General features: G+C 44.4%; 1 protein-coding gene across 2 annotated transcripts; it reads left to right on the forward strand.

The window, feature by feature from the left end:
• Nucleotides 1-41: 41 nt before the first annotated feature.
• Nucleotides 42-22,924, forward strand: ZFAND6 (zinc finger AN1-type containing 6). 2 transcript variants are annotated; one of them, XM_073653530.1, is made up of 7 exons: nucleotides 42-594; nucleotides 11,103-11,276; nucleotides 11,371-11,473; nucleotides 14,399-14,481; nucleotides 19,147-19,284; nucleotides 19,382-19,498; nucleotides 21,885-22,924. In XM_073653530.1, exons 2-7 carry the CDS (start codon nucleotides 11,114-11,116, stop codon nucleotides 22,031-22,033), a joined length of 753 nt encoding a protein of 250 aa, XP_073509631.1. In that variant the 5' UTR covers nucleotides 42-594; nucleotides 11,103-11,113; the 3' UTR covers nucleotides 22,034-22,924. The 2 variants fall into 2 exon arrangements, with proteins under 2 accessions (XP_073509631.1, XP_073509634.1); XM_073653533.1 differs by lacking the exon at nucleotides 19,147-19,284 and having other exon boundaries at nucleotides 179-594.
• The last annotated feature ends 1,068 nt before the right edge of the window (nucleotides 22,925-23,992 follow it).

The following is a 23,992-nucleotide window of genomic DNA, read 5'->3' on the forward strand; positions in this document are numbered from 1 at the left end:
CGTTTCAGTCCTGGTTACCCGGCTCCTCCCACGGCTGACAGGGCAGTGACCCTAGGTGCTCAGGGCTGACGCGGTACAAAACAAGGAGTCTGTAACCTGCAGCTGTTTGAAAACTACAGTTCCCGGCATGCCATCGTCTGGCAAGGCATGCTGGGAGCGGCAGCTTCTGGAGCAGCTGATAGAGCCCCCCACTGCCGCACAAAACAGGACTTTCTATCTTTATGACGTCATGTAGTCACGAACGTCACACACTACAGGCCAATCACTAATGGGAATCGCCCAGACGGAGGCGGAGCAGGACGAGTACCAGCACCGGAAGTGGAAGGAAAAACCGGAAGTGTGAAAGAAGGAAGTGACTGACACCGGTAGCGCTTCTCCCGTAACCCAGTCCTGTCCGTCTTACGTAACGGGAGTCCAACAGGCTGCAAACACCCGGCGCCGGCGGCTGGAGACACACGGGCGGGAATCCAGGGACGCGACCCATCGCTGTAGGCCTCCAGCGGCTTCTCCTCCGGTCACATTGATCGAGCGCGCACCGGGACTGTCTGCCCAGGGGTCCCCCCTCCGCTACTCGGACCCCGGCCTGCGTGTGAGGTGAGTGCATGCCCGACCCGGCCGTATACTGACGTCACTCCATGGTGGGGGACTACAAGTCACAGAAGAGCACGGCCGCCCCCGGTGTTCTGCTCCCACAGAGGCTTCCCCATCTCCAGTCATAGTGAGCAGGGAGACGGCTGCTCCGGTCACTGGGGCTTTCCTTGTCTGACGTGGTCAGACTATAATACCAGGCATTTCTTGTGCCAGGGGATGGCATCCTGCCCCTGGAGGGGTGCAGTATGTCAGGGCATTGTGTCCTGGAAATGAGCGGGCAGTGCCAAGGACAAGGGGGGGCATGACATTGCTGGGACCGACCAAGTAGAACGGAAAGCTTTATCAGATACGTGTGATCCTGCCCCCCTCCCCCCCTGCGATCCTGCCCCCCTCCCCCCCTGCGATCCTGCCCCCCTCCCCCCTGCGATCCTGCCCCCCTCCCCCCTTGCGATCCCCCCCCCCTTGCGATCCCCCCCCCCCTTGCGATCCCCCCCCCCTTGCGATCCCCCCCCCTTGCGATCCCCCCCCCCTTGCGATCCCCCCCCCCCTTGCGATCCCCCCCCCCTTGCGACCCCCCCCTTGCGACCCCCCCCCCCTTGCGATCCTCCTCCCCCCTTGCGATCCTCCTCCCCCCTTGCGATCCTCCTCCCCCCCTTGCGATCCTCCTCCCCCCCCCTTGCGATCCTCCTCCCCCCCCCCTTGCGATCCTCCTCCCCCCCCTTGCGATCCTCCTCCCCCCCTTGCGATCCTCCTCCCCCCTTGCGATCCTCCTCCCCCCCTTGCGATCCTCCTCCCCCCCTTGCGATCCTCCTCCCCCCTTGCGATCCCCCCCCCCCCTTGCGACCCCCCCCCCCTGCGATCCTGCCCCGCGTCCCCCATTTGTTGTGAGTCTTGAGTGCCGTGAAGCAGTGAGTGACTGTCGTCAGCCAAACTAATGATGTTACTGTGTTATCCTATGTGTGTTTCTGCAAATACTTCCCGGTGACTATATGAATCAGTAATACACTTTTTTTTGTTTTTATTTTATTCCCAGTATTGGGGTATGTGCGCACTGCGTCTTTTTTTTTTTTTCTTCAGTTTTTGAGGAGAATTTGGAGAAATTAGTGATGAGCGAGCATGCTCAGGTGTTTTCCGAGTATCTTCAGCGTGCCCGGGATGTTTGTCACTCCATGCTCATGATTTGCGACTGTTTGATAGCTTTAATACATGTGAGGAATACCTGTTTCTTAGGAATTTCTCACATGTATTAAAGCTGTCAAACAGCCTCAGATCATGAGCACAGAGTGACTAAAACATAACACCAGAGCATGCTCGCCGAAAGGGTTAACAGAACATACTCGCTCATCTCTAGGGAGTATGTTAAGTCTTTGCTAAGAAAATACAAAATAACTCAATGTGCTCTTATGCTTATAGGCCAACCCTGACCATGTAAAGGCTTTTGTCCAGGCTATTTTGTTAATGACTGTTATCATGTCGAATCCTAATAGTGTGTAATATTCACAGTGGTAGGATTCTGCGCCGCTTGCCAATTGGAGCGGATGTCACTTGACTTCGCTTATGTGATTTTGAGACAAGTGCCGGCATCTCGTCTTCTGCCTCATCTCTCTCGCGTTCCATCATGATACAGTTACTGCCCTTTAACCCCGGCATCTTCGTGTAAAGATGGTTGGGAGCTCCCGTTGTCACCTCCTTAGGCCCCTGCAATGTGAAGTTTTTTATAAAGCTGTTAAAATATTACATTATTTGTCCTGCATTGTTAAAGCTGCAAAAAAAAATGGAAGAATCGCTGTTTTTTTTTTTTTCTTACATATATAAATTAAATAATTTTGTCATCACCATAATTGTGTAAAAATGAAACAAAAACAAACAATGCCCCTCTTGAATTGATAAATACAAAAGAAATCAGCTGTTATATGGCTGAAAATATGAATTTCTGGCTTTTGGAAGATGGTGATGAAAATTAGCTGGAATAGAAGGGGTTAAATATTTTGTGTGAACTAGGTATTATTGTATTAGTAGGAAGTGTGTGAGACTTGGTAAGTTTGGTCATTGCTTAGTTTTGGAAACCTCTGAAGTCAATGATTTTGCTGTATCCGCTCGCTCCTGGGGCCACCTGACAATTTGGCTCACAATTTTGGAGTAGGAACAATGGTGACTATCAGGACCAGGGGGATTCCTATGCAGGACGTACATGTAATTGTGATGGATTTGTTTGGTTCTGTTGCATGTGGTCCTAATATAAAGGTACATAGATGAGATGTACACATTATTTCAGGACCTGTCTTGCCTGTATACATACGTTGTGTCTGAGACCCCTTCCCCACAAAGTTGCTTCCCATGTGTCTTCTTCAGATCCCATTGTTTTGCATTGTAATCCCTGTGATGCTGCGGTGTCCATGGAAACTGTCATTATTGCAGGATGTGTGGCTCACAGTTTACATGTCGCCTGCGTCCTCTTCCATTTGTTTGTGTGGATTAAGACCTAAGGGAAAAGTGACAGCTCAGATGTTGCAACAGTTTTAAGAAGGTGTTTTCTACTATTTATCGGGCCATAGTTTAGGGTATTGTTGTGCCATATGGTGCAGTATCCTCCCGTAGAATCAGTGCTTGTAGTGGGGAATATTTCTATGATGACGGACATGGCCTGATTTATATAGAAATCATTGTCTATATTCTATAGAAAGAACTTGTGCCTCTGAAGGTAACGTCACATGAAAGTACAGTAGGGTTCCAGATGCTGTTATGGCTGCCGTACGTCGCTTCCATTCTGGTTGGCCTATGGACAATATTTATTTATTGCCCATTCTCAGTATTGCCGACTGTCTGATTGTGGGGATCCCTTGGTTCACAGCATGGTGGTCTCATGTGCACATAATCGCTTTGTATACAATGCTCAGCCATCTGTCAGTCCTGTGCACAATGATTGTAGTGCCAGGGTGTGGTGTGACCACCGCTCCACGCACACAAGGGAGATGGGAGACATTGTGATCGGTGGGGTCTGAGCCATCATACATTGCCACCAATCATGAGGATATATTACATAGAGGTTTGAGAAATGCCATTTTTATAATGAGGTACAGACACATATGTGGTTTCTGTGGCATGCCGAGGTTGTCAGAGCCAGCCCCTATTGGCAATTAGGTGATGCAGAATTACAACAAGCCGTCATGTGGATGACTCTGGGGGTGAGGGTACTGATGGACCATAGCAATCAATGAAAACATTTTAATAATGTAGGTGTCATACTTAATTACTATAATACTCCATGACTTATGACTTCGATATTTTGGGAGTGTGGTAAAGTAAATGATGGCAATGACTAATGTACAAGGAGTGATTAGTTATTGAGACAGGTAAGTGCGATCTGCTTGTATTTACTCCACATCAGATCTTGTAAGGTGAGGACAATCTTGAAGATTCTGATTTGACCTGATTATATAGTAGTAACCTGTGCTGGCATGATAAAAATGAACCCAAGAAGTTAAGGCCCCTTAGATTTCAGCATCTCCTCATCAGAAAGCTGCTGCAGATATAGTCAGCTCTGACCACACAGCAGCTGCTTGTGATACCTCGGCCATAGCACATGAGGCTGGGTCCTGGCAGACAATGTGCTGTTTTATACAGTTGACAGCTGTTGAGAAGTGCACACAGAGCTGGCAATTGTTCCCAGTTGTCAGGGCTTTTCCCCTCATTGGTATATTGTGGTGTGACTGAGGGATTGTCCAACTCTGGTGAAAGCATGTACCTGTATGAGCCCTCCCCACAAAGATCTGCTATGCCAAGGGACGGACATGATTATGCGGCCTCCTGGAGGCAGCTTTGTCACCCTGGAAGTTCAATATCACTATGGTGCAGAAAACGTTTAATAAATTGAGGTCTACCCTGCCCCATTAACACTTTGGGTTTGTAGCAAATTCAGTTCTGTGTCTGCATATGTGCTTGTATGTATGTATATAATTTTGTGTGTAAGGGTTGGTACTCACTGAGCCGCGTTGGAGGTAGGCACAGGTTCACACAGTGATGCAGTCCGCGGGTTCAAACTGGTGGTTTATTTAGTGTCCATACACCAGTGAGGAAACAAAAGTAACCACCTTTTCCTGGCACAAAAAGGAATAACAGAACAAATCTCAAAATAACAAGTCCATGCAGCAGGGCCCCAGCCGTTTAAACAAAAGTGCTTTTTCTCTGCCTCCTGCAGAGACTAAGCAGCACATGCAAGATCTGCTCACCTTGCCCAGCACACACACACAGACTGAGACAGGCGCAGCTGTCTTAAATCAGCCTTCCAAGACCTGGACTGGAGGTAAGTGAGCAGCTGTTCCCCTCCAGCTCTTTCAGCTGCTCTTAAAACCCGGCCCTGTAATCCGGGCCCATTAAATTCCTCTCAGCACTATGTGTGCTGGAGCCTGCTTCTCCGGATCCTACATCACCGAAGCTTGGTACTTCGGGGACACATACCACCCGTCCACGGCCTGTCCGGCAGCCACCTTACATACCCCCCTCTGCCCAAAGCCGGGGGGGGGGGGGGGGGTGGCCTTTGCACCTTCTGTCACCATACTATAAACCTATGACAAGGCATCAGCATTCCCATGTTGTTTCCCAGGCCTATGCTCTACCCGGAAACTAAAATCTTGTAGAGCCAGGAACCACCTAGTCACTCTGGCATTGTTCCCCTTCTTTTCTCGCATTCACCTCAGTGGGGCATGGCCTGACACTAACCTGAACCTTCTACCTAACAGGTAATACCTCAGAGTCTCTAACGCCCACTTAATGGCCGAACATTCTTTTTCTACAATGGAGTAGTTCTTCTCACAAGTGGAGAGCTTCCGACTGAGGTATATTACAGGGTGTTCTTCTCCGTTAATCTCCTGGGACAAGACTGCTCCCAGCCCGACATCCGATGCATCCGTCTGAACCATAAACTCCTTGGAGAAGTTGGGCGCCACCAAGACTGGGTGTTTACAGAGGACCAGTTTCAATTCCTGGAAGGCCGCTTCTGCTTCCGGGGACCACTTGGCCATAGCTGACTTTGTTCCTTTCAGAAGATCCGTTTTCGGGGCTGCTATCAGGGCAAAGTTAGGGACAAATCTTCGATAGTAGCCCACAATGCCTAGAAACTCCCTGACCTGCTTCTTTGAGAGGGGCTGTGGCCAGTTCAAGATCGCCTCAACCTTATTTATTTGTGGTTTTATTTTCCCTCTACCAACCACGTACCCTATGTACTTGGCTTCCTCCATCCCCATGGCACATTTCTTCGGGTTAATAGAAAAGCACGCCTTCCTTAGGGTATTAAGTATCGCTTGAACTTTGTCCAGATGACTTTCCCAGTCCTGGCTGAATATGACAATGTCATCTAGGTAGGCCGCTGCATACTTTTTGTGGGGTGCTAAGATCCGGTCCATGGCTCTCTGGAAGGTGGGCGGAGAAGGCTGTCTTCTCCTTGGCCTCTTTGGACAGGGGAATTTGCCAATATCCTTTCGTGAGGTCCAGAGTGGTGATGTACCGAGCGGGCCCTAGCCTTTCGATAAGCTCATCTACCCTAGGCATTGGGTAGGCGTCGAACTTTGAGACCTCATTCAGCTTCCTATAGTCGTTGCAAAACCGCCATTCTCCATCTGGTTTCGGCACTAAGACTGTAGGACTGGACCATCCACTTTTGGACTCTTCAATGACTCCCAGGTTTAGCATCCGCCTCACTTCTTTTGAGATCACCTCTCTGCATGCCTCGGGGATCCGGTATGGTTTTAGATTGACGCGAACATGAGGCTCTGTGAGAACTTCATGCTCTGTGACCTGAGTGAGTCCTGGCAACTCCGAAAACAGGTCTTTATTTCGCTGTAGTAACTCTTTGCACTCTTGCTTTTGGGCACATCACAGTGACTCTGCCACCTTGACCTCTTTCACATTGGCTTCAGCCTCAGCCACTAAACAGGGAGCTTCCACGGGCTCTCTATCTTGCCATGGCTTAATCAAGTTAACATGGTAAAATTTGGTAGGCCTTCTTCTTCCCCGGTTGGTGGATTTTATAGTTGACTTTCCCCACTTTCTCTACCACCTTATAGGGGCCCTGCCACTTGGCCATAAACTTTGCTCTCCACTGTGGGCACTAGCACAAGCTCTCGATCTCCTGGGTTGAACGATCTCACCCGGGCCGACCTATTATACACCCTGGACTGTGCCTTGAGGAGGTGCTCCCTCGCAATGGGCGTCACGTGGGCAATCCTCTCTTGCATCTGGGCAACGTGCTCCACCACGCTCCTATAGGGAATGGTCTCAGCTTCCCAGGACTCTTTCGCCACATCCAGGAGTCCTCGAGGGTATCATCCATAGAGTGGTTCAAACGGGGAGAAACCTGTGGAAGCTTGGGGAACTTCCCTGATGGCGAACAACAGATAGGGAAGCAGACAGCCCCAGTCTCGGCCATCCTTTTCCACTGCTTTCCTCAACATTGCTTTCAAGGTTTTGTTAAACCTCTCGACCAGTCCGTCCTTCTGGGGATAGTACACGGAGGTTCTCAGTTCTGCAATCTGCAATGTCTTGCACAATTCCCTCATGACCTTCGACATAAATGTAGTTCCTTGGTCTGTTAGGATATCCTTAGGCAACCCCGTTCTTGAAAACATGTGGACTAACTCCCGGGCTGTACACTTGGCGGAGTAGTTTCGTAGTGGTACGGCCTCCGGATACCATGTAGCATAATCTAATACCACCAGGGTATACTGATGCCCTCGGGTGGACTTGACCAGAGGCCCTAGATCCATTGCTATGCGTTCGAATGGAACCTTGATGGTGGGTAGGGGCACTAGGGGACTGCGGAAGTGGGCCATTGGGGAGGTTATCTGGCTTGTGGGGCAGGAATGACAATAACTCTTTATTTCTCTATAGCAACCTGGCCAGTAGAATCTCTGGAGAATCCGTTCCGGAGTCTTGTCTGCACCCAGGTGACCACCCAACACATGAGAATGAGCCATGTCTAACGCCCTGCGTCTATAGGGCCCTGGCACCAGCAACTGTTCTATCACCTCACCCCTTGGGTTAGTTACTCTGTACAGCAAATCCCCATTCGCAGCAAAATGAAGGGAACCGAGTGTCAGCCCCCGGTTCCCGAGGCACCCCATTTAACACAGTAACATTTTCAAAGGCCCCTTTCAGAGTTAAATCCCTGAGTTGGGCAGTTTTAAAGTTTCCCTCGGACACCTCCAGCTCAGGGATATTGGCCTCAAAGGATGTTGCCTCATCCTCATCGTCCACAAACACACACATGGGAAACTCATCTACCATGTTCTGCGGGTAAGTTTCCTTAGGGGCAATCTGGCTGTCGTCCGAGCCACCAGGTGTCCCAGCTTTCCCCACATTTCCCAGAATAATGCAAAGTCACGTCCAATTATTATGGGATGCAATAGGTCCTTAACGACCGCCACTTCATGAGATGTGGTGCCACAGTCTGTGTTTACATCCACCTGGGCCACACAATAGTTCTTAGTGTCCCTATGGATACCCCAGACACCCACCACCTTCCCAGGAACCAATCGATGAGGAAGTGTGGCCCTTTTCAGGGTCACCAAACTTCCTGAGTCCAATAGTCCAGAGACTTGTACCCCTTTTACTGACACTGAGCATGCCTGAGGGCCCTCGCCATGTTGAGGAACCGCTCTGCAGGCGGGGTAGGCAAAAGAGGAGCAATGCCGGCCCATGTTGCAGTCCATTGGCTCAGAGTTTATGGGACATCGGGCGGCAATATGGCCAGGGGTATGACATCTCCAACACACTATATTATGGGGTGGGACCTTGGGCAGCAACTCAGACCCCTCCTGAACTCTAGGACGCCCCCCAGGTGTGGCTCTAGCTCCCTTCTTTTGGATGTCCTCCGCCTTTTGGGAACCCCAGTATTGAGAGGCTACATCCCCTTGTTTTCCAAACAGACTCTCAACCGCCTGGTATCTTTCCACTAACCCCACCAAGACTTCGGCATTATGGGGATCTCCCTGGGCAACCCAGGATTTCACCGACTTTGGGAGAGAGTGTATAAACCTGTCTATAACGACCTTCTCCACCATCTGTGCTGGGGAGGAAGATTCAGGTTGCAACCACTTTTGGACCAGGTGTAGGTCGAACATCTGGGACCGGGGAGGTTTGTCACTGCAATAGGCCCAGTGGTGCACCCGTTGCGCCCTGACAGTCAGTCATTCCCTAGCGTGCCAAAATCTCAGTTTTCAACTTAGCGTACTCTTTTGCATCCTGCAAGGCCAAGTCATAATAGGCCTTCTGCGGCTCGCCTGTCAAATATGGCGCCAGTACCTCCGCCCACTGCTCTGAAGGCAATTTCTCCCGCTCTGCCACCCTCTCAAAGACTGTCAGGAATGCCTCAACGTCATCACCCGGGGTCATCTTTTGTAATGCTCTTCTTACCGTCTTCCTGACGTGAGAGTCATCACCTGGATCTGAGGATGTTGCGGTCGTCCTGCCACGGATCTGCTCTGCCAAGATTTCCATTTGTCTTTGCTGCTGTTGGATCTGCTGCATCAGAAGTTTGTTTCCTGCTGCTGCTCCCATTGCTGCTGCTGTATGTTCTGCTGGCTCTGCAGGTACTGCGCCTGCTGTTGCTGAAGTAGCTACTGTGCCTGCAACAGATGTTTAAGCAGGGCCTCCATTTTGTCCGGCGACACTTGCTGGCTTATGGCCGACTTCACCCAGGACGTATACGTCTTCTTGTAGCAGTCACACTGCCGCCTGGGATCTGTGCCCGTGCTTCTAGCACCAATTGTAAGGGTTTGTACTCACTGAGCCGCGTTGGAGGTAGGCACAGGTTCACACAGTGATGCAGTCCGCGGGTTCAAACAAACTGGTGGTTTATTTTGTGTCCATACACCAGTGAGGAAACAAAAGTAACCGCCTTTTCCTGGCACAAAAAGGAATAACAGAACAAAGCTCAAAATAACAAGTCCATGCAGCACGGCCCCAGCCGTTTAAACAAGGTGCTTTTCTCTGCCGCCTGCAGAGTCTAAGCAGCACATGCAAGGTCTGCTCACCTTGCCTAACACACACAGACAGACTGAGACAGGCGCAGCTGTCTTAAATCAGCCTTTCAAGACCTGGACTGGAGGTAAGTGAGCAGCTGTTCCCTTCCAGCTCTTTCAGCTGCTCGTAAAACCCGGCCCGGTAATCCGGGCCCATTAAATTCCTCTCAGCACTATGTGTGCTGGAGCCTGCTTCTCCGGGTCCTACATCACCGAAGCTTGGTACTTCGGGGACACATACCTCCCGCCCACGACCTGTCTGGCAGCCACCTTACAATATATATATATATATTATGTATGTATGTTTATTCACCCATGATCATAATGGCGGCCTTTCGTTCCAGGTGTGGAACTAAGCTTGAGTGTCCCTCACTTGGAATGAAACGCTGCCATTGTGATCATGGGTCAATAAACCACCACTGAAATTGGACCTTGGACCTTGCCTTCATTTTTTTTTAATATACATCGAGGTTAAGCTTTGCACCCGCGCTGTATTTCAGCTTATACCAGTGCTGCACCTATATTTTTGTAAAATATTCATAGATAGAGATGTGTGTCTACATAAATTTGCTTGTATGTGGACACGAAGGCAGACTTGCAGGCACACGTGTGTGTGTGTGTGTATGTGTGTGTGTTGTATTGCTGAGAGGATGGCTTACAACAAATAAGGCGCAGGATTTTATTACTGGGTCAATGACCATATTGTGGGGATACTGGTGGCATAGGTATGTGTATCCATAGATGCAGTTCTATATAAAAGTATTTGCTCTATCCCCTTTTTTTTACATATTTGAGGTGTTATCTTAATTTATTTAACCCTAAACATACATATACCTGAGATGGCTGCTCTGTGTGTATATAGCGAAAGGCTTGCCCGGCTAGATGGATGATGGGGTGCAGTCCTCCGTGACTTGTCATCCCAGTGTCCCCTCATCCCTGCATAGCGTTTTAAAGTGCGTTTTCTCTGAAACACTACAGCTTTTCAGAGTAAAACTTCCATGTGTGATTCATGCTGCCCGTGGTTAGACCAGCATGAATCAGCCAACATCTTCCCTGTGATGAAGCTCAGTATAACCTAGTAATAGACTGGTGTCTGTTTCCTGTGAGCGGCCTCCCAAGTGCTGACACGGCTTCTGACCTGCATTAAAGAGGCTGTGACCAATGTGTAAGTTATGCAGGCACTGCTGGCTTTCTGTGATGTCAGTCAGGGCTGATTATTGGCCGAGTAGTGAATTGTGTGTAATATATACACAGGGCTGTGCAAAAGTTTTAGTCAAGTGTGGGAAAAATGCTGCAAAATAAGAATGTTTGTTTGACGACAAATGTTGGTCAGACCAAATATTGATTTTGTTTAGATTTCTCTTTTGTTAATTGTTACAAATGAACGATTAATTCTTCTGGATTTTGGAAATCCATTCTTACTCTGCAATATGGCACTTGCTGTATGCGTGTATAAACGTATACGTGTTTATTTTTTGTTCACTTTGCTTTCAGCTGTATGGTGAATGAACATGGCACAAGAGACCAACCATAACCAGGCTCCTCTACTTTGTTCTAATGGTTGTGGCTTCTACGGGAATCCACGAACCAATGGACTTTGTTCCGTCTGCTACAAAGAATATCTACAGAGACAGAACAGCAGCAGCAATGGGAGAAATAGTCCTCCAGGTAGCAATGTGTGACCTCCCTGTATATCTACCTGTATAGTATATGAGACTATCCATGACGTGTATATATATATTTTTGTTTGTTTTGTATTCAGTGGTATCAGTCGGAAGTGGGGTGGAGGCTTCCACGTCACAGCATGTAGTCAATTCAAAGGCCGAAGAACCTTCAGAATCTGTGGATCCACAGAAACAAGACAGGTATGATTCCACCTTGTGACCAAGTCAAAGTTATCCTCCACATACTATGTCGGTGAAATTCCTGTATTTTGGTGAGGGGACTGCACGCCCCTGGGTTTCCATGATAAGATGCTGCTCACAAGAGGTTTCATGTAAAGATGCAGGTGGTGGAATCAAAAGAGAAGAGCACTGCAAGAGAACAATGCACAGGATGGTATCTACAACCATGAATTAAAGCGCACCTATCGTTATATTAAAATCAGCACTTCTTCCTTAGGCAGCTGTAGATGTGTGTTTTGATTAGTGCAGTCAGAAATGTTGTATATAATCTGCATATTTCCTTCTGTCTGCTGGTTCTTGTAAATGCATATTTTCTGTCTGCATTGCTTGCAGCTGTACGAGCCCTTCCCAGTGCAATGTTACAGCCCTGTTTTCTCTGAGCCAAAGCTTGCAGTTCCCCACCCACAGTGGAAGAGGTTCTGCAGCTGCGTCCCCTTCTCCCAGTCTTCTATTTACTCTATTACTTTAGATGGATTTTTTGGTGACTGAGGAGGTTTCTGAACATTTGCAGAGGGCCTGAAGGCAGGGAAAGAGAAACTGCAGACTGCTGGAAGGTGAGAAAGATGGCACTTTCCTCATATAAGGTTTTTTTTTTGTTTTTTTTTATAGAAATAACTTATTTACACAACAAAATAAAGCGATGGGTGCGCTTTAAGTCTGACAGTGGAGGAATATAGTGAGATTACTTCAGATCTAAAAAAAAAACAACTTTGTAATTGGATAGAGAACACAACATGAAGTAGCTTCATCAAGACAAATGCAAAAAAGAACTTGTAAAGTTAATCAGCTTTTTTCATTTCAACTGAATTTTGTTAAAAGGTAGACTTTTGAGTTTATATAGTGTATAGAAATTTTTGTATAATCTGCTTTAGAAAGTGTGTGTGTGTGTGTGTGTATATATATATATATATATATATATATATATATATATATATATATATATATATATATATATATATATATATATATATATATATGTGTGTGTGTGTGTGAATTTTTTTTTCTTTTTTTACAATCATGGCCGATAGTGTTGGCACCCTTGAAAATTGTTCCAGAAAATGAAGTATTTCTCCCAGAAAGTTATTGCAATTACACATGTTTTGTTATACACAGGTTTATTTCCATTATATGTATTGGAACAACACAAAAAAAAGGCAAATTGGACTTCATTTCACACAAACCCTAAAAATGGGTCAGACAAAATTGTTGGCACCCTCAACTTAATATTTGGTTACACACCCTTTGTAATAAATAACTGCAATCAATCGCTTCCTATAACCATCATCAAGCGTCTTACACCTCTCAGATGGAATTTTGGACCACTCGTCTTTTGCAGACTGCTCCAGGTCTCTCATATGTGAAGGCGCCTTCTCCCAACAGCAATTTTAAGATCTCTCCACAGGTGTTCAATGGGATTTAGATCCGGACTCATTGCTGCCACTTCAGAACTCTCCAGCTCTTTGTTTCCATCCACGACACTTGTGTATAACAAACCATGTGTAATTGTAATAATTTTCTGGAACCATTTCAAGGGTGCCAACACTTTCAGTCATGACTCTTTAAAGCAGAATTATTTGTATATTTTGTAGGACTTTAAATATCCTGCTGATCGGTGAAGTGTCTGAGACCCCCGTCTAATGCTAAAACACTTTGGAGTAGTTAACACTTTAGTCTCTGCAAGCTCACACAGCAGTCCATGACCATACATTGCTGTGTGCATGCACTCCTATAGGAGCTGAGCACGTCTCCAATATTTTGAGTGATTGGTGCAATTTTAGGATTTCGAACCCCACTGGTCTGCAGGATGTTTAAACGGGTTATAGGGACTATTTTTTTTTTTTTTTAATATAGGCCTAAGAGCTAACAGGCAGGTAGTCGCTGATTTCTGCCAGCACCGAGTTCTCACAGTCCGCTCCTTCCGGCGATTCAGCGGCTTCCGTAGACATCACGTTGACAGAGCGGCGGCTTATTTTCCGCTCTGCTCTGTTGGCGGGGCGTGACTGCCGATGTCATGTTGATTGACAGCCGGCTGCCTAACAACAAGCTCCACATAGTTAATCAGCACGATGTAAAGTGAGCAGCCCGGAAGAGGAAGAGCTGCTCTATTGACTTAGAGCAGGTGAACCACCAGCTGGAGCGTTCAATGACTGCTCTTTGCCAGAACAGCGTACAACAGGCAGGTAGCTGTCAACTACCTGACTTATTAGTTTTTAGGTCCGTAGTGTAAAAAAAAAGGCCTGGATAAATCCTTTAAAAGGGAATTCTCATTTTCATCACTCTACTCCTTCCTGGTTACCGAGGGCAGTGTGCTCCTCTAGGTTGACAGTTCAGACTAGCAGCATGGTCACGCCACTGGTCTGAACTGTGCGCTCTTTCATGCTTCAAGTGCTGGCGGCCTTTACTCTGTACCATCAAGTGGAGCCAAATGACACTGAAGTTGGCCTGATCCAGCACTCCTTTGCCTAGGAGACCGGCTACCTCTGACAGACACTGGTGTTGGGTAATCATGGCAACAAACAGTAAATTATGGCGTTTAAAAACCTCCATTCTTGAGACGAAACAACCCCTTTAAGGACCTTGTGTAGATGCTGTCTGTGAGATCTCCACTGCTACCCTATGTGATTGCTGTGTAGGGAAGATGTGGAGCTCTGGAATATATTGTGATTTGTTATTTACCTTTAATATGATATAGTCACAGATTTGCCTCTCTCCTCTGCTCTGTCAGGTTGAATTTGATGCCTGTGGGGCATATATTCCCATTGATGACTTTATAGTAGTAATCGTTTGATACATGGTATCTCTGATTTCTGCATCTGTAGCTGGCCAGTTGGACATGTGTTTTTTTTCGAGTACTTTATTCTTAATGTGCTTTTCTCTGTCTGCCAGTTCTCTTCCACAACCAGAGACGGCCTCTTCTTTGCAAGATGAAAACGCAGATGACAGAACTGCTGAACTGACGGAGGCACAAGGTCAGTCCTGTGTTCATTTTCAGTGCTCTGTTTTGTGCCTCTAGTGTGTGCTGGGCTTCTTGGATATGTCCGTACATTATGTTCACTAACAACCTGTTTAAACTCTCAATCACCAGGCCTAATTTGGAATCTTTCACCAGGTTTTTTGCCAACTAATCTGAGCGCAGCATAATGCCGGGCCAGATACCCTAATTCCCATGATTTATCACTTACTGGACTGCTTGCTGTAGTTTTGATAAAATCACTGTTTTATCAGCAGGAGATTATCACTAGAGGACTAGTAAACCTGCTGCAAGGTAGTCCTTCATATCCATGTGCTCTGTATAACCCCGTCCGCACCACTGATTGGCAGCTTTCTGCCTATGCACAGTATACCCAGAAAGCTGCCAATTAGTAGTGTGGGCGAGTTATAAAGATCTTAGCATTCAGAGATCTGGTAGATCAACAGTAGATACAAGTGATTTTTTTAAATGTCAACAAGTAGTCGTTAGTGACACATCACTGGCAATAGGGGCTCTGCCCCTATATTAGGCTCTCTTTAAAAACTCTTTAATGTCCACACACTATTTTTTCCCTTTGTTTTTTTTCATTTTTGCATTCCAGGAGCCATAAGTCTTTAATTTTTCTTAAATACATTGTTTGAAGAAAAATAATTTAACTCATGACTCTCAAAATATGATACAAAAACAAATTCTTTTTCTGTCAGCAGTGCCATATGAGGGCTTATTTTTTGCATGACAAGATGTAGTTTTCATTGGTTCCATTCCATTTTGGGGGTACACATAACTTTAGCAACTTCTTATTACCCTGGAAAATATATATATATATATATATATATATATATATATATATATATATATATATATATATATATATATATATATATATATATATATATATATATATATATATATATATATATACACACACACACAAAATTTCCAGGGTAATAAGAAGTTGCTAAAGTTATGTGTACCCACATTGGTTAATGAAAACTACATCTTGTCATGCAAAATAAATAAATATATATTACATTTAAAAAGGAACCTGTCAGGTCCCCCATACCACCATCTGCATATATAAACACCCCGCCTGTATTACATTGCACACAAAAAACAGATCTTTAGAAAAAGTATGCAGACACAACTGCTGGTGGTTCTGAGGACACGGGGAGCCTGACAGGTTCCCTTTGAATTCATGTTGGCTGAACCACGGGCAGCATGAAGCAAACACTGGCTACACAAATTGCTGCTTGGTATGTTTTTTTACTCTGAAATGCTTCTCTGCATTATTACCCTGTAATGTGTAACAACCATGCAATTAGCACCAGATGAAAAGCCTCACACCATATAGCAGATTTAAAGCAAAAAGACTAAGGGTCCGTGCCCACGATGCGTTTTTCAAGCGTTTTTGCTGCGCAATTTTTGCAGCGTAAACGCTTGGTAATCCGTCCCCAATGACAATCGGCAATTTCAATGCCCATGCTGCAGAATTTTCCGCAGCGTTCTTGATGTGCAGAAAATTCTACAACATGTCCATTTACGCATGCGGAATTGCCATCTCAATGCATTAGAAAGCGCAAGGCAATTCTGCATGTGCAAAATGCTTCAAAAATGCGTGTCAAATTCCGCACGCGTTTTTCCGGGCAAGGACATGCAGAAATGAAGCGGAAATTTTCCGCTTTATTTCTGCATCGTGGGCACATAGCCTTAAGGGTATGTGCACACGATGCAGAAATGAAGCAGAAAATTTCTGCATCATTTCTGCATCTCCCTGGCAGAAAAAACGCATGCAGATTGTGCATGCGTTTTTCCTGCAGAATACATGCGGATCCACATGCAGATTCACATGCGTTTCCGCATGCAGATTGACAAGCGCTTTCCAGGCGATGTTAGCATCACCTGGAAAGTGCTTGATAACTAGGTCACACTATATAAATCCATGCAAACAGCATGGATTTATACAGTGTGAACCGAGAGAGTGTATATACTTACCTCCGATGGCCCGCGCTGTCCTGCTCACTCCGTTCTCCCGGCTGCCGGCAACTTTGAATTGAAAGACCTGCCGACGTCAGCGTCACGTGACCCGTCACATGACTCTGACGTCACCGCAGGTCCTACAACTCACTGCAAGTGCCGGGAACCAAGCGGGAGCGCTGCGCGGGCCGACAGAAGGTAAGAATACATTATTTTTTATTTTATTCTTCTTTTTACAGCTTTTTTAATGGTACCTGGGTGTGGATGAGACTCTCCTCTCCTCCACACCCGGGTACCATCCGCACATTAGAACGCACCAATTACGCAAGTACAGATGCAGTCTTGCGGAATTGGCGCGTTCTAATGCAAGTCAATGGCGGCGAAATCGCCGCGTTTCCGCAAAATTAATTGACATGCTGCGGATTTTTGACCGCAGCGTTAACGCTGCGGAAAAATCCGCATCATGGGCACAGCACATGCGGATTTCCATTGGGGAACATTGCTGCCCTTCTACCATGCGTTTTTCATGCGTTTCCGCGGCGTTTACGCAACTGCAAAAACGCCGCGGAAACGCATGAAATACGCATCGTGTGAACACAGCCTTAGATGGAATATTCAGAGGAGTTGAGGGAGTAAAATAAAAGCAAAAAAAATGGCTACCATCCACCATTCAATATAATTGACATGCTATTTTGTTCTGTAGGTTGATAAGATAATGACAACACTAAACTAAAATACTTTTGGGTCACAATTTTTTGAGACCCTAACTTTTGTATTTTCCCATAGACACAGTTGTGTGAGGCCTTGTTTTTGGTTGGACAAGCTGTGGTTTTCACTGGTAACATTTTTAATGAAAGATGAAAATTAAAAGATAAAATTGAAACATTTTTAAAGAGAAGATCACACTTTTCCATTTTTATTTTTTGTAGAAAAAATTAACCAAAACCGTAATCCTGGCATTGTTCTTCTGGGATTCTGGGATAAATAACAAATATATACACATAGGTATGTGTGTGTATATATTAATAGAGAAAAATATTTATATAGATGTGTAAAATATATTTGCACCATTTTTTGAGGCCGTTATCTTTTAATTAATTTTTTTTTTTGGTTTTAGCGAGCAGTATTTTTTTTTTATTGGGGCCATTTTGGGATATTTAAGACTGTTGTTTTTTTTTAATTTCATGCAAAACGGAATGAACAAAAATGCCATTTATTTTATTTTTTTCAACAATCATTGTGCAGAAAAAAATCATTATATAATTTTTTTTTTCTAGTTGTTAGAGAAGTGGTGGTACCAGATATGTCTGCTTTTGGGCATTTATCGTTATGAAATTAAATGATATATAATAATAATATATATATATATTTTAATTGACCAAAATCTGTTTTTAGCATGTGTGTGTGTGTATATATATATATATATATATATATATATGTAAAAGATAAAAAAAAATAGTTATGTAATACAATATAGATCCCACAAGGGAATTTGAACATGTGATCCTTTAGGTCCGTGCATCATACACTGCCCTACTTAAGTAGTGCAGTGCATAATCTCAGCATGTCAGTGTTCGGCTAGGTTTACATGAGCGTATTTTTGGTTCATGAGAAAATGAAGAGTACTACAAGTAATTTACATGTGAAAAATATTGCAGCATGCATTAGTTTCTTCGCTAGATCAGCTCAGACTTGCCAATTCACATTTTTGGGTGTGCATGAAAAAATGGATACGGCATTCGATTCTTACGGAAACATTGCAGTTATGTAACATAGGAAGCTGTAAATTGTTTTGTAAATGATTAACTGCTGTAAAAAAACGGATTGCACACCGATGACTAGTGAGAAAAAAAATCATCTGAGTTGTCTAGCTGAAACGATGACTATTGGTCTATACGCTCGTGTGAAGCTGGCTTCATACTGACAGGCAGCTTATTAGATTGTGTAAAGGAAGCGCTTTGGTATGAAGCGGGTTAACATTGCCCCAAATAATTGCTGTGAATGTACAGTCATGGCTGAAATTGTTCCAGAAAATGAAGTATTTTTCTCAAAAAATGATTGCAATTACACGTTTTGTTATACACATGTTTATTTCCTTTGTGTGTATTGGAGCAGCACAAAAAAACACACACAACCCCAAAAATGAGCCATCATTTTTGGTCTTTTGTGCGAAATGATGTCCAATTTTTTCAGTTTTTTTTTTCGTGTTGTTCCAATACAAACAAAGGAAATAAACCTGTGTATAACAAAACATTTGTAAATGCAATAATTTTCTGGGAGAAATACTTCATTTTCTGGAACAATTTCAAGAATGCCAACACTTTCAGCCATTACTGTATTGGTCTCTGAACTTTGTTCCAGATAAACCTGCATTATCTGACTGATAATGCACATAAAGTACTTTAATTCTGATATATATATGATGTATTCAATGGTGATGTGTAATCCAAACACGAGCAGGAAGCGCCTCCAACCATAGGAGAGAGGGCAGAGGTCTGGTGACGTTTAGATCAATGACCTCGATCATAGGGAACAGTGCCCCTTGTGGATACCAGATGTCAGTCATTGTTGGGGGAGAAAAGGCTTTCAGAAGTGTGAAGTCTATGAAAACTGGGGTGTAGTGTTTGCTAGAAAACTGGGCGACTTACTTAAAACTAGCTATGGAAGGTGTTGCTATTGGATATTCCAGATTGCAGACTCTCAGAGAAGGGTTTCAGTTATTCCAGCATAGAAAAGGGGGGAGTTCAGCGCAGTGTGTGGCAAGAAGGCTCAAGAAAGGGGAAGAGAAAACATAATGAAACAGAACAGACGTTAGACAGTGATGATGGTAAGTGATTATTTGCTTTGGTGGGATTTTATCCTTGCACAGGGCATAGATCTGATGGAGAGACATTTTGCGTAATTACAATTTGTATTTTCTGTAGCTGCAGCTTCAGATAGCGGACAGAATTCTTCTGAAGAGCAAGAACGATCTCCACAAAAGGCCAAAGTCAAGAAGACAAACCGTTGCCACATGTGCCGCAAAAAAGTTGGGCTTACAGGTCTGTATGTGAATTCAATAATGTTCTGTATGGTCCAAAATGGTATCGCTCTGCTTTATGATTAAAGCTGATGTTTTGTTCATACTGTGGCGTCTATTGCTGCGGAAATCCTGAAGACTTCACTTAGATTTCACCGTTATTCAGGGAGATCAACAACATAAATCGACAGGGTACAGATCTCAAATCCTATAAAGAGCTGTAATGCTTTATATTTGTATACCTGGCATATTAAATGTTACCCCCACTCCTCCGAGCACTTATAGAAACACCAAACATCCTCGGATTTTATCTCCATTCAATGTTTCCCCTTGCTAATGTTAATTCCTAGTAATTGGATGTTAACGCCACTTAGTTTCGTAGCCTATGTTCACTTTGAGGTTTTCTTTTAGGCATTCAAAAATGGCAAGTTTTTCATGTGGATAACCCCTTCAGGGAATGCTCATTTTTTGGGGAGTTTTTTTGTTTTCCTGAATCTTTTTGTGCAGATGTTTTGGAAGGGTTTTTTTTTTTGCAGCCGTTCTATTTGCCGGTGTTTAGTTTGGAGTGAACCCGCTTAAGTGACACAGGCGTTTTTCAAAACCTCTTCAGGAAAAACTTGTGAACAACAAAATGGACTTCCCATAGTAATGGGCAGGAAGGCTATTCCAAGTGTTTTTTTTCAGCAGATCGGCTTTAAAAAAAAAAAAAACCTCCATGTGAACATAGTCTAATAGTCCCATTATTGTGGTTGAGTAGAAATTGCTTACATACATTGTCATGGAATAAACCGGGAGGAAAATACAGCCTAGGACAGCCATAGGGTACCCTTTATACTAATGATGGATCGGGCGGTATAGGGGGTTTCCATGAAGGTAATTCTCTGTTGTGACGTAGCGGTCGAGTTCCTCCTCCATTTGTGGTGGATTTGTAATGCTCCAATCCTCTGCCACTGTGCTCCTGGACCAGACCGCCACCCCGACACCAAATCAATGAAACCAGACTCCCGGCACCTCCGTTGTTAGGTTACAATCAGTATTACAACTTCAACAGCAAAACCGAAGACAGAAATAAAATTAACTGCTGTAAGTAAAAGCAATGGTGCATATAAATAATATAGGTCACTTGGTAAACACCGTTTTTGATTAAAAAAAAAAAAAAAAAAAGCGTAAAAGCCATCCCACCAGTGTCGAGGTGTACCATAATCTGGATGGTCCTAACGTCTCGTATTAAAACCTTACTATGTGTCATAGTGACGTCAATGTGAATAAGGGCCGAGCAAGACCGGGTCCCGAATGATTACCCAGTAATTGGGAAGCTATATAAACGTAATATCCAGCTCAAAAAAAGGAGGCCACACTGTTACCTGCACTAAACGCAGAATCCTGAAACTTAACCCCCAAAAAAATGAACTGGAGTATAAGTTGGTATGTGTGCAAAATAGGAGCATGTTCACACTGGTCATTATACAGACAGAAAAAGAATGAACATATACCCTGCTGTAAGTAAATAAGTAAAAGCAATAGTGCATATAAATAACATGGGGTACTTGGTAAACACCGTCTTTGATCAAGTAAAGCGTAAAAGCCATCCCAGCAGCGTCAAGGTGTACCACAAGCGGTTTTTTTTTCAGTTGAACTTAAGCAGCAATTTAAGGGTGGAGGAGGGCATTTCTGCCTGCTCCTTTCACCACCACAGTGGGGGACAGTGTGCTCCAGAAAATTGCCAGTTTGGACCAGTGGTATGGTCGCTGGTCCATAGTGTGCGCTCTGCCATGCTGCAAGCAGACTGCATTGGCTCTGTAGCATCGGATGGGCACAGGCTGGCTGGATGCTGGCTGGATGCTGGCAGCTTCAGAGCAGCTCTTGCAGGTTGTATAGCAGAGTTTGTAAGTGCTGCGCTCCTTGCAGAGAAGACCGGTTATCCCTGATAGACTGCAGAAGGGGTTGGTAACCTAGACAATAAGCAGTAAACGATTTAAAAAACAAAACAAAAAAAAACTCCTATGTTCTTGAGAATGCAGAGGACTTTATTTTAGAGAGAGAAATTGCAAGCCCTTAACAATTTTACCCATTTAGCATGGTGAAAACAAGCCCGTGTCTTTTCCTGGAGCCGTGTGGTGGCCAGTGATTGTAATCACAGAGATGATTGCACATAGATAGCGGATTACTAGGATATTCCTGACTCTCTGAAGGAGGCTTGTTATCCTAGGCCACATGTGTAGTAGAACATCGTTGATGACTCCTCCGTGAATAGTGTACAGGTTGTAAAGGGACTTGGATGTCCTAGTTTCCAGTTTCTTGTCTAGGCCCTTCATTGTTATTCACAAGATGATGGCTGCTATACTGTTTTTTTGCTGGGACAAAATAAATGCATATATAAATTTTAATATGTATTTTTTGTTTTTTAGGCTTCGACTGCCGCTGTGGAAATATATTCTGTGGGACACATCGTTACTCCGACGTGCACAGTTGCTCCTATGACTATAAAGCTGATGCAGCTGAAAAGATCAGGAAAGAGAACCCTGTTGTGGTCGGGGAGAAGATCCAGAAAATTTGAGAGCGATCTTCAGTCTGTGTCCTGGATGTCACCAGCATTGTGGTGTGGACTGTTGTGGGATATGATAACCCACCTTTATCATCTTGACTTTACATCCATGGATACAGCTTCCCCCCCCCCCTCCCTTTTCTTATTACAGCTTTCTCCTGAATCCTTACAATTGAAACAAGGATAAAACCACACACACAAAAAAAAACCTTTAAAAACTCTCTAAACTGTCTCCAGGTTTTTCCATACTGTGCACAACTGTTAATGAGGATGTGATGGAGTGCAATGTACTCTCTGGATGTGGCTTCTCGTTACATCTCCATGATCAGACTCCTGACTCTTTATCCTGTTCAATTCCTCCCAGAACTAAACGGATTGACATTTTATTGGACGCGTTTAATCGTGTGCTTGAGCTCTGGCCCTTTTTTTTTCTTCCAACGGAGGACCTTTTTTTTTTTTTTTTTTTTTTTTTTTTTTCTTCTTCTTCTGCATCATATTGTGTGATTGAGTGGGTGATTTAAGAAAGAAAATCTTTAATACTAGAAGAAAAGGTGTATCCATTTTAGTGTTGGAAACAGTTTTTGTTTTTTTTCTTTCCCCCCTCCCCAGTGGGTCCTGCATGTGTTTGCTCAAAGCCCAGCCTTCATGGGTGGCTTCAGAGAATGGTATGTGTGTAGGAGGCGGCACTGGTGCTGGTTGGAGAGGGGCCGGTGCCACCAGGCAGAGAGATTATTTCAAAGGCCTTCCGTTTGCTTCTGGCCGTTAAACATTATAAATTTAAAATCTTTTTGTTTCATTTTTATAGTAGATATAATCAAACGTGTGAGCGCCAGCCACATACCGGCCTCTCACCAAAGGTTTTATGTTTATGTCCGTTTGATTTAAATAAAATATAAAAGCTTGTGTCTCGTGTTAGCTCACACACACCCCGCAGTCCCTCCTGATTACAGGATCGTAGACCAAGCTTCCTTGTTTATAGGGGTTTTCCTACAAAGTTAATTTTAATTAACATTTTAATCAATAGATCTTTGAATAATAAGTTCCACAATTGGATGTGTTTTAAAAAAAAAAAGAATGTTCCTGTTCTGAGATAATCTTATAAATGTGCCCCTGCTGTCTACTGTGTAATGGCTGTGTCTGACCGTGCAGGAACATGGTCTGATCATACCACAGCTACTGGGCAGGGGAGGAAGAAAAAGAGGATATAGACATTACCGTATGGGATCACAGCTCATTTTTTTCTACATTCATTAAAAACAGGCAGTGAAATGTTTTGCCTCACAAAAAAGTGGGGCTGGGGGTAAGCTTCCGCAGTATACTTTAGACCAGTGGCCTGATCCAGCCCTTACCATGATCCTAGTCCCTTTATCTACTCCTGGACCATGTCTTTACTTTAACACGCTCTGGTAAAACAATTGATTAAGGTTTTTGCCTCCCGTCTTTCAATGCGATTTTGACCTCCACATTTATTAATTTTTTTTTTTTTTTAAAGTCAATTCATCAATGTGATTACGGAAATGAAAGAAATTAGCCTAAATCTATTAGGTATTAAAGCTTTATCCTCATTGTATGAAGTGATGGCAGATCACTAGCATATGCCCTTACTTTTTATCGTTGGAGGTCGTCCAACCACTCTGCTCTGGGGCCACCATGGTCTTGAGAAAGAATGGTTTTGCAGCAGTGTTGGTGGGACACATTCACCGGTTTCCGATGACTGCTGCAGTCAAGTCCCAGAGACATTTAGGGGAGGATGCGGTACTACAGCAGCGATGCGCCCTCTTTACTCTCTGGATTGGACAAATTGGCCCCTTCCTGAAATTTTTTTGACGTTTTCGGTGTGGTAAAAGTAAAAAAGGTCCTATACGCAAAGAACTTGGACTTTAATTGAAGTAGTTGTCAAGGCATACTTTTCTACAGCAGAAAAAAGCCACAGAAATCCCTTTGCAACTAATGTAAAGAGTGGTCACATGG

This window comes from Phyllobates terribilis, unplaced genomic scaffold (assembly GCF_046119375.1).
Source record: "Phyllobates terribilis strain yellow unplaced genomic scaffold, ASM4611937v1 Scaffold_11__3_contigs__length_659146591, whole genome shotgun sequence".
NCBI lineage: Eukaryota > Metazoa > Chordata > Amphibia > Anura > Dendrobatidae > Phyllobates > Phyllobates terribilis.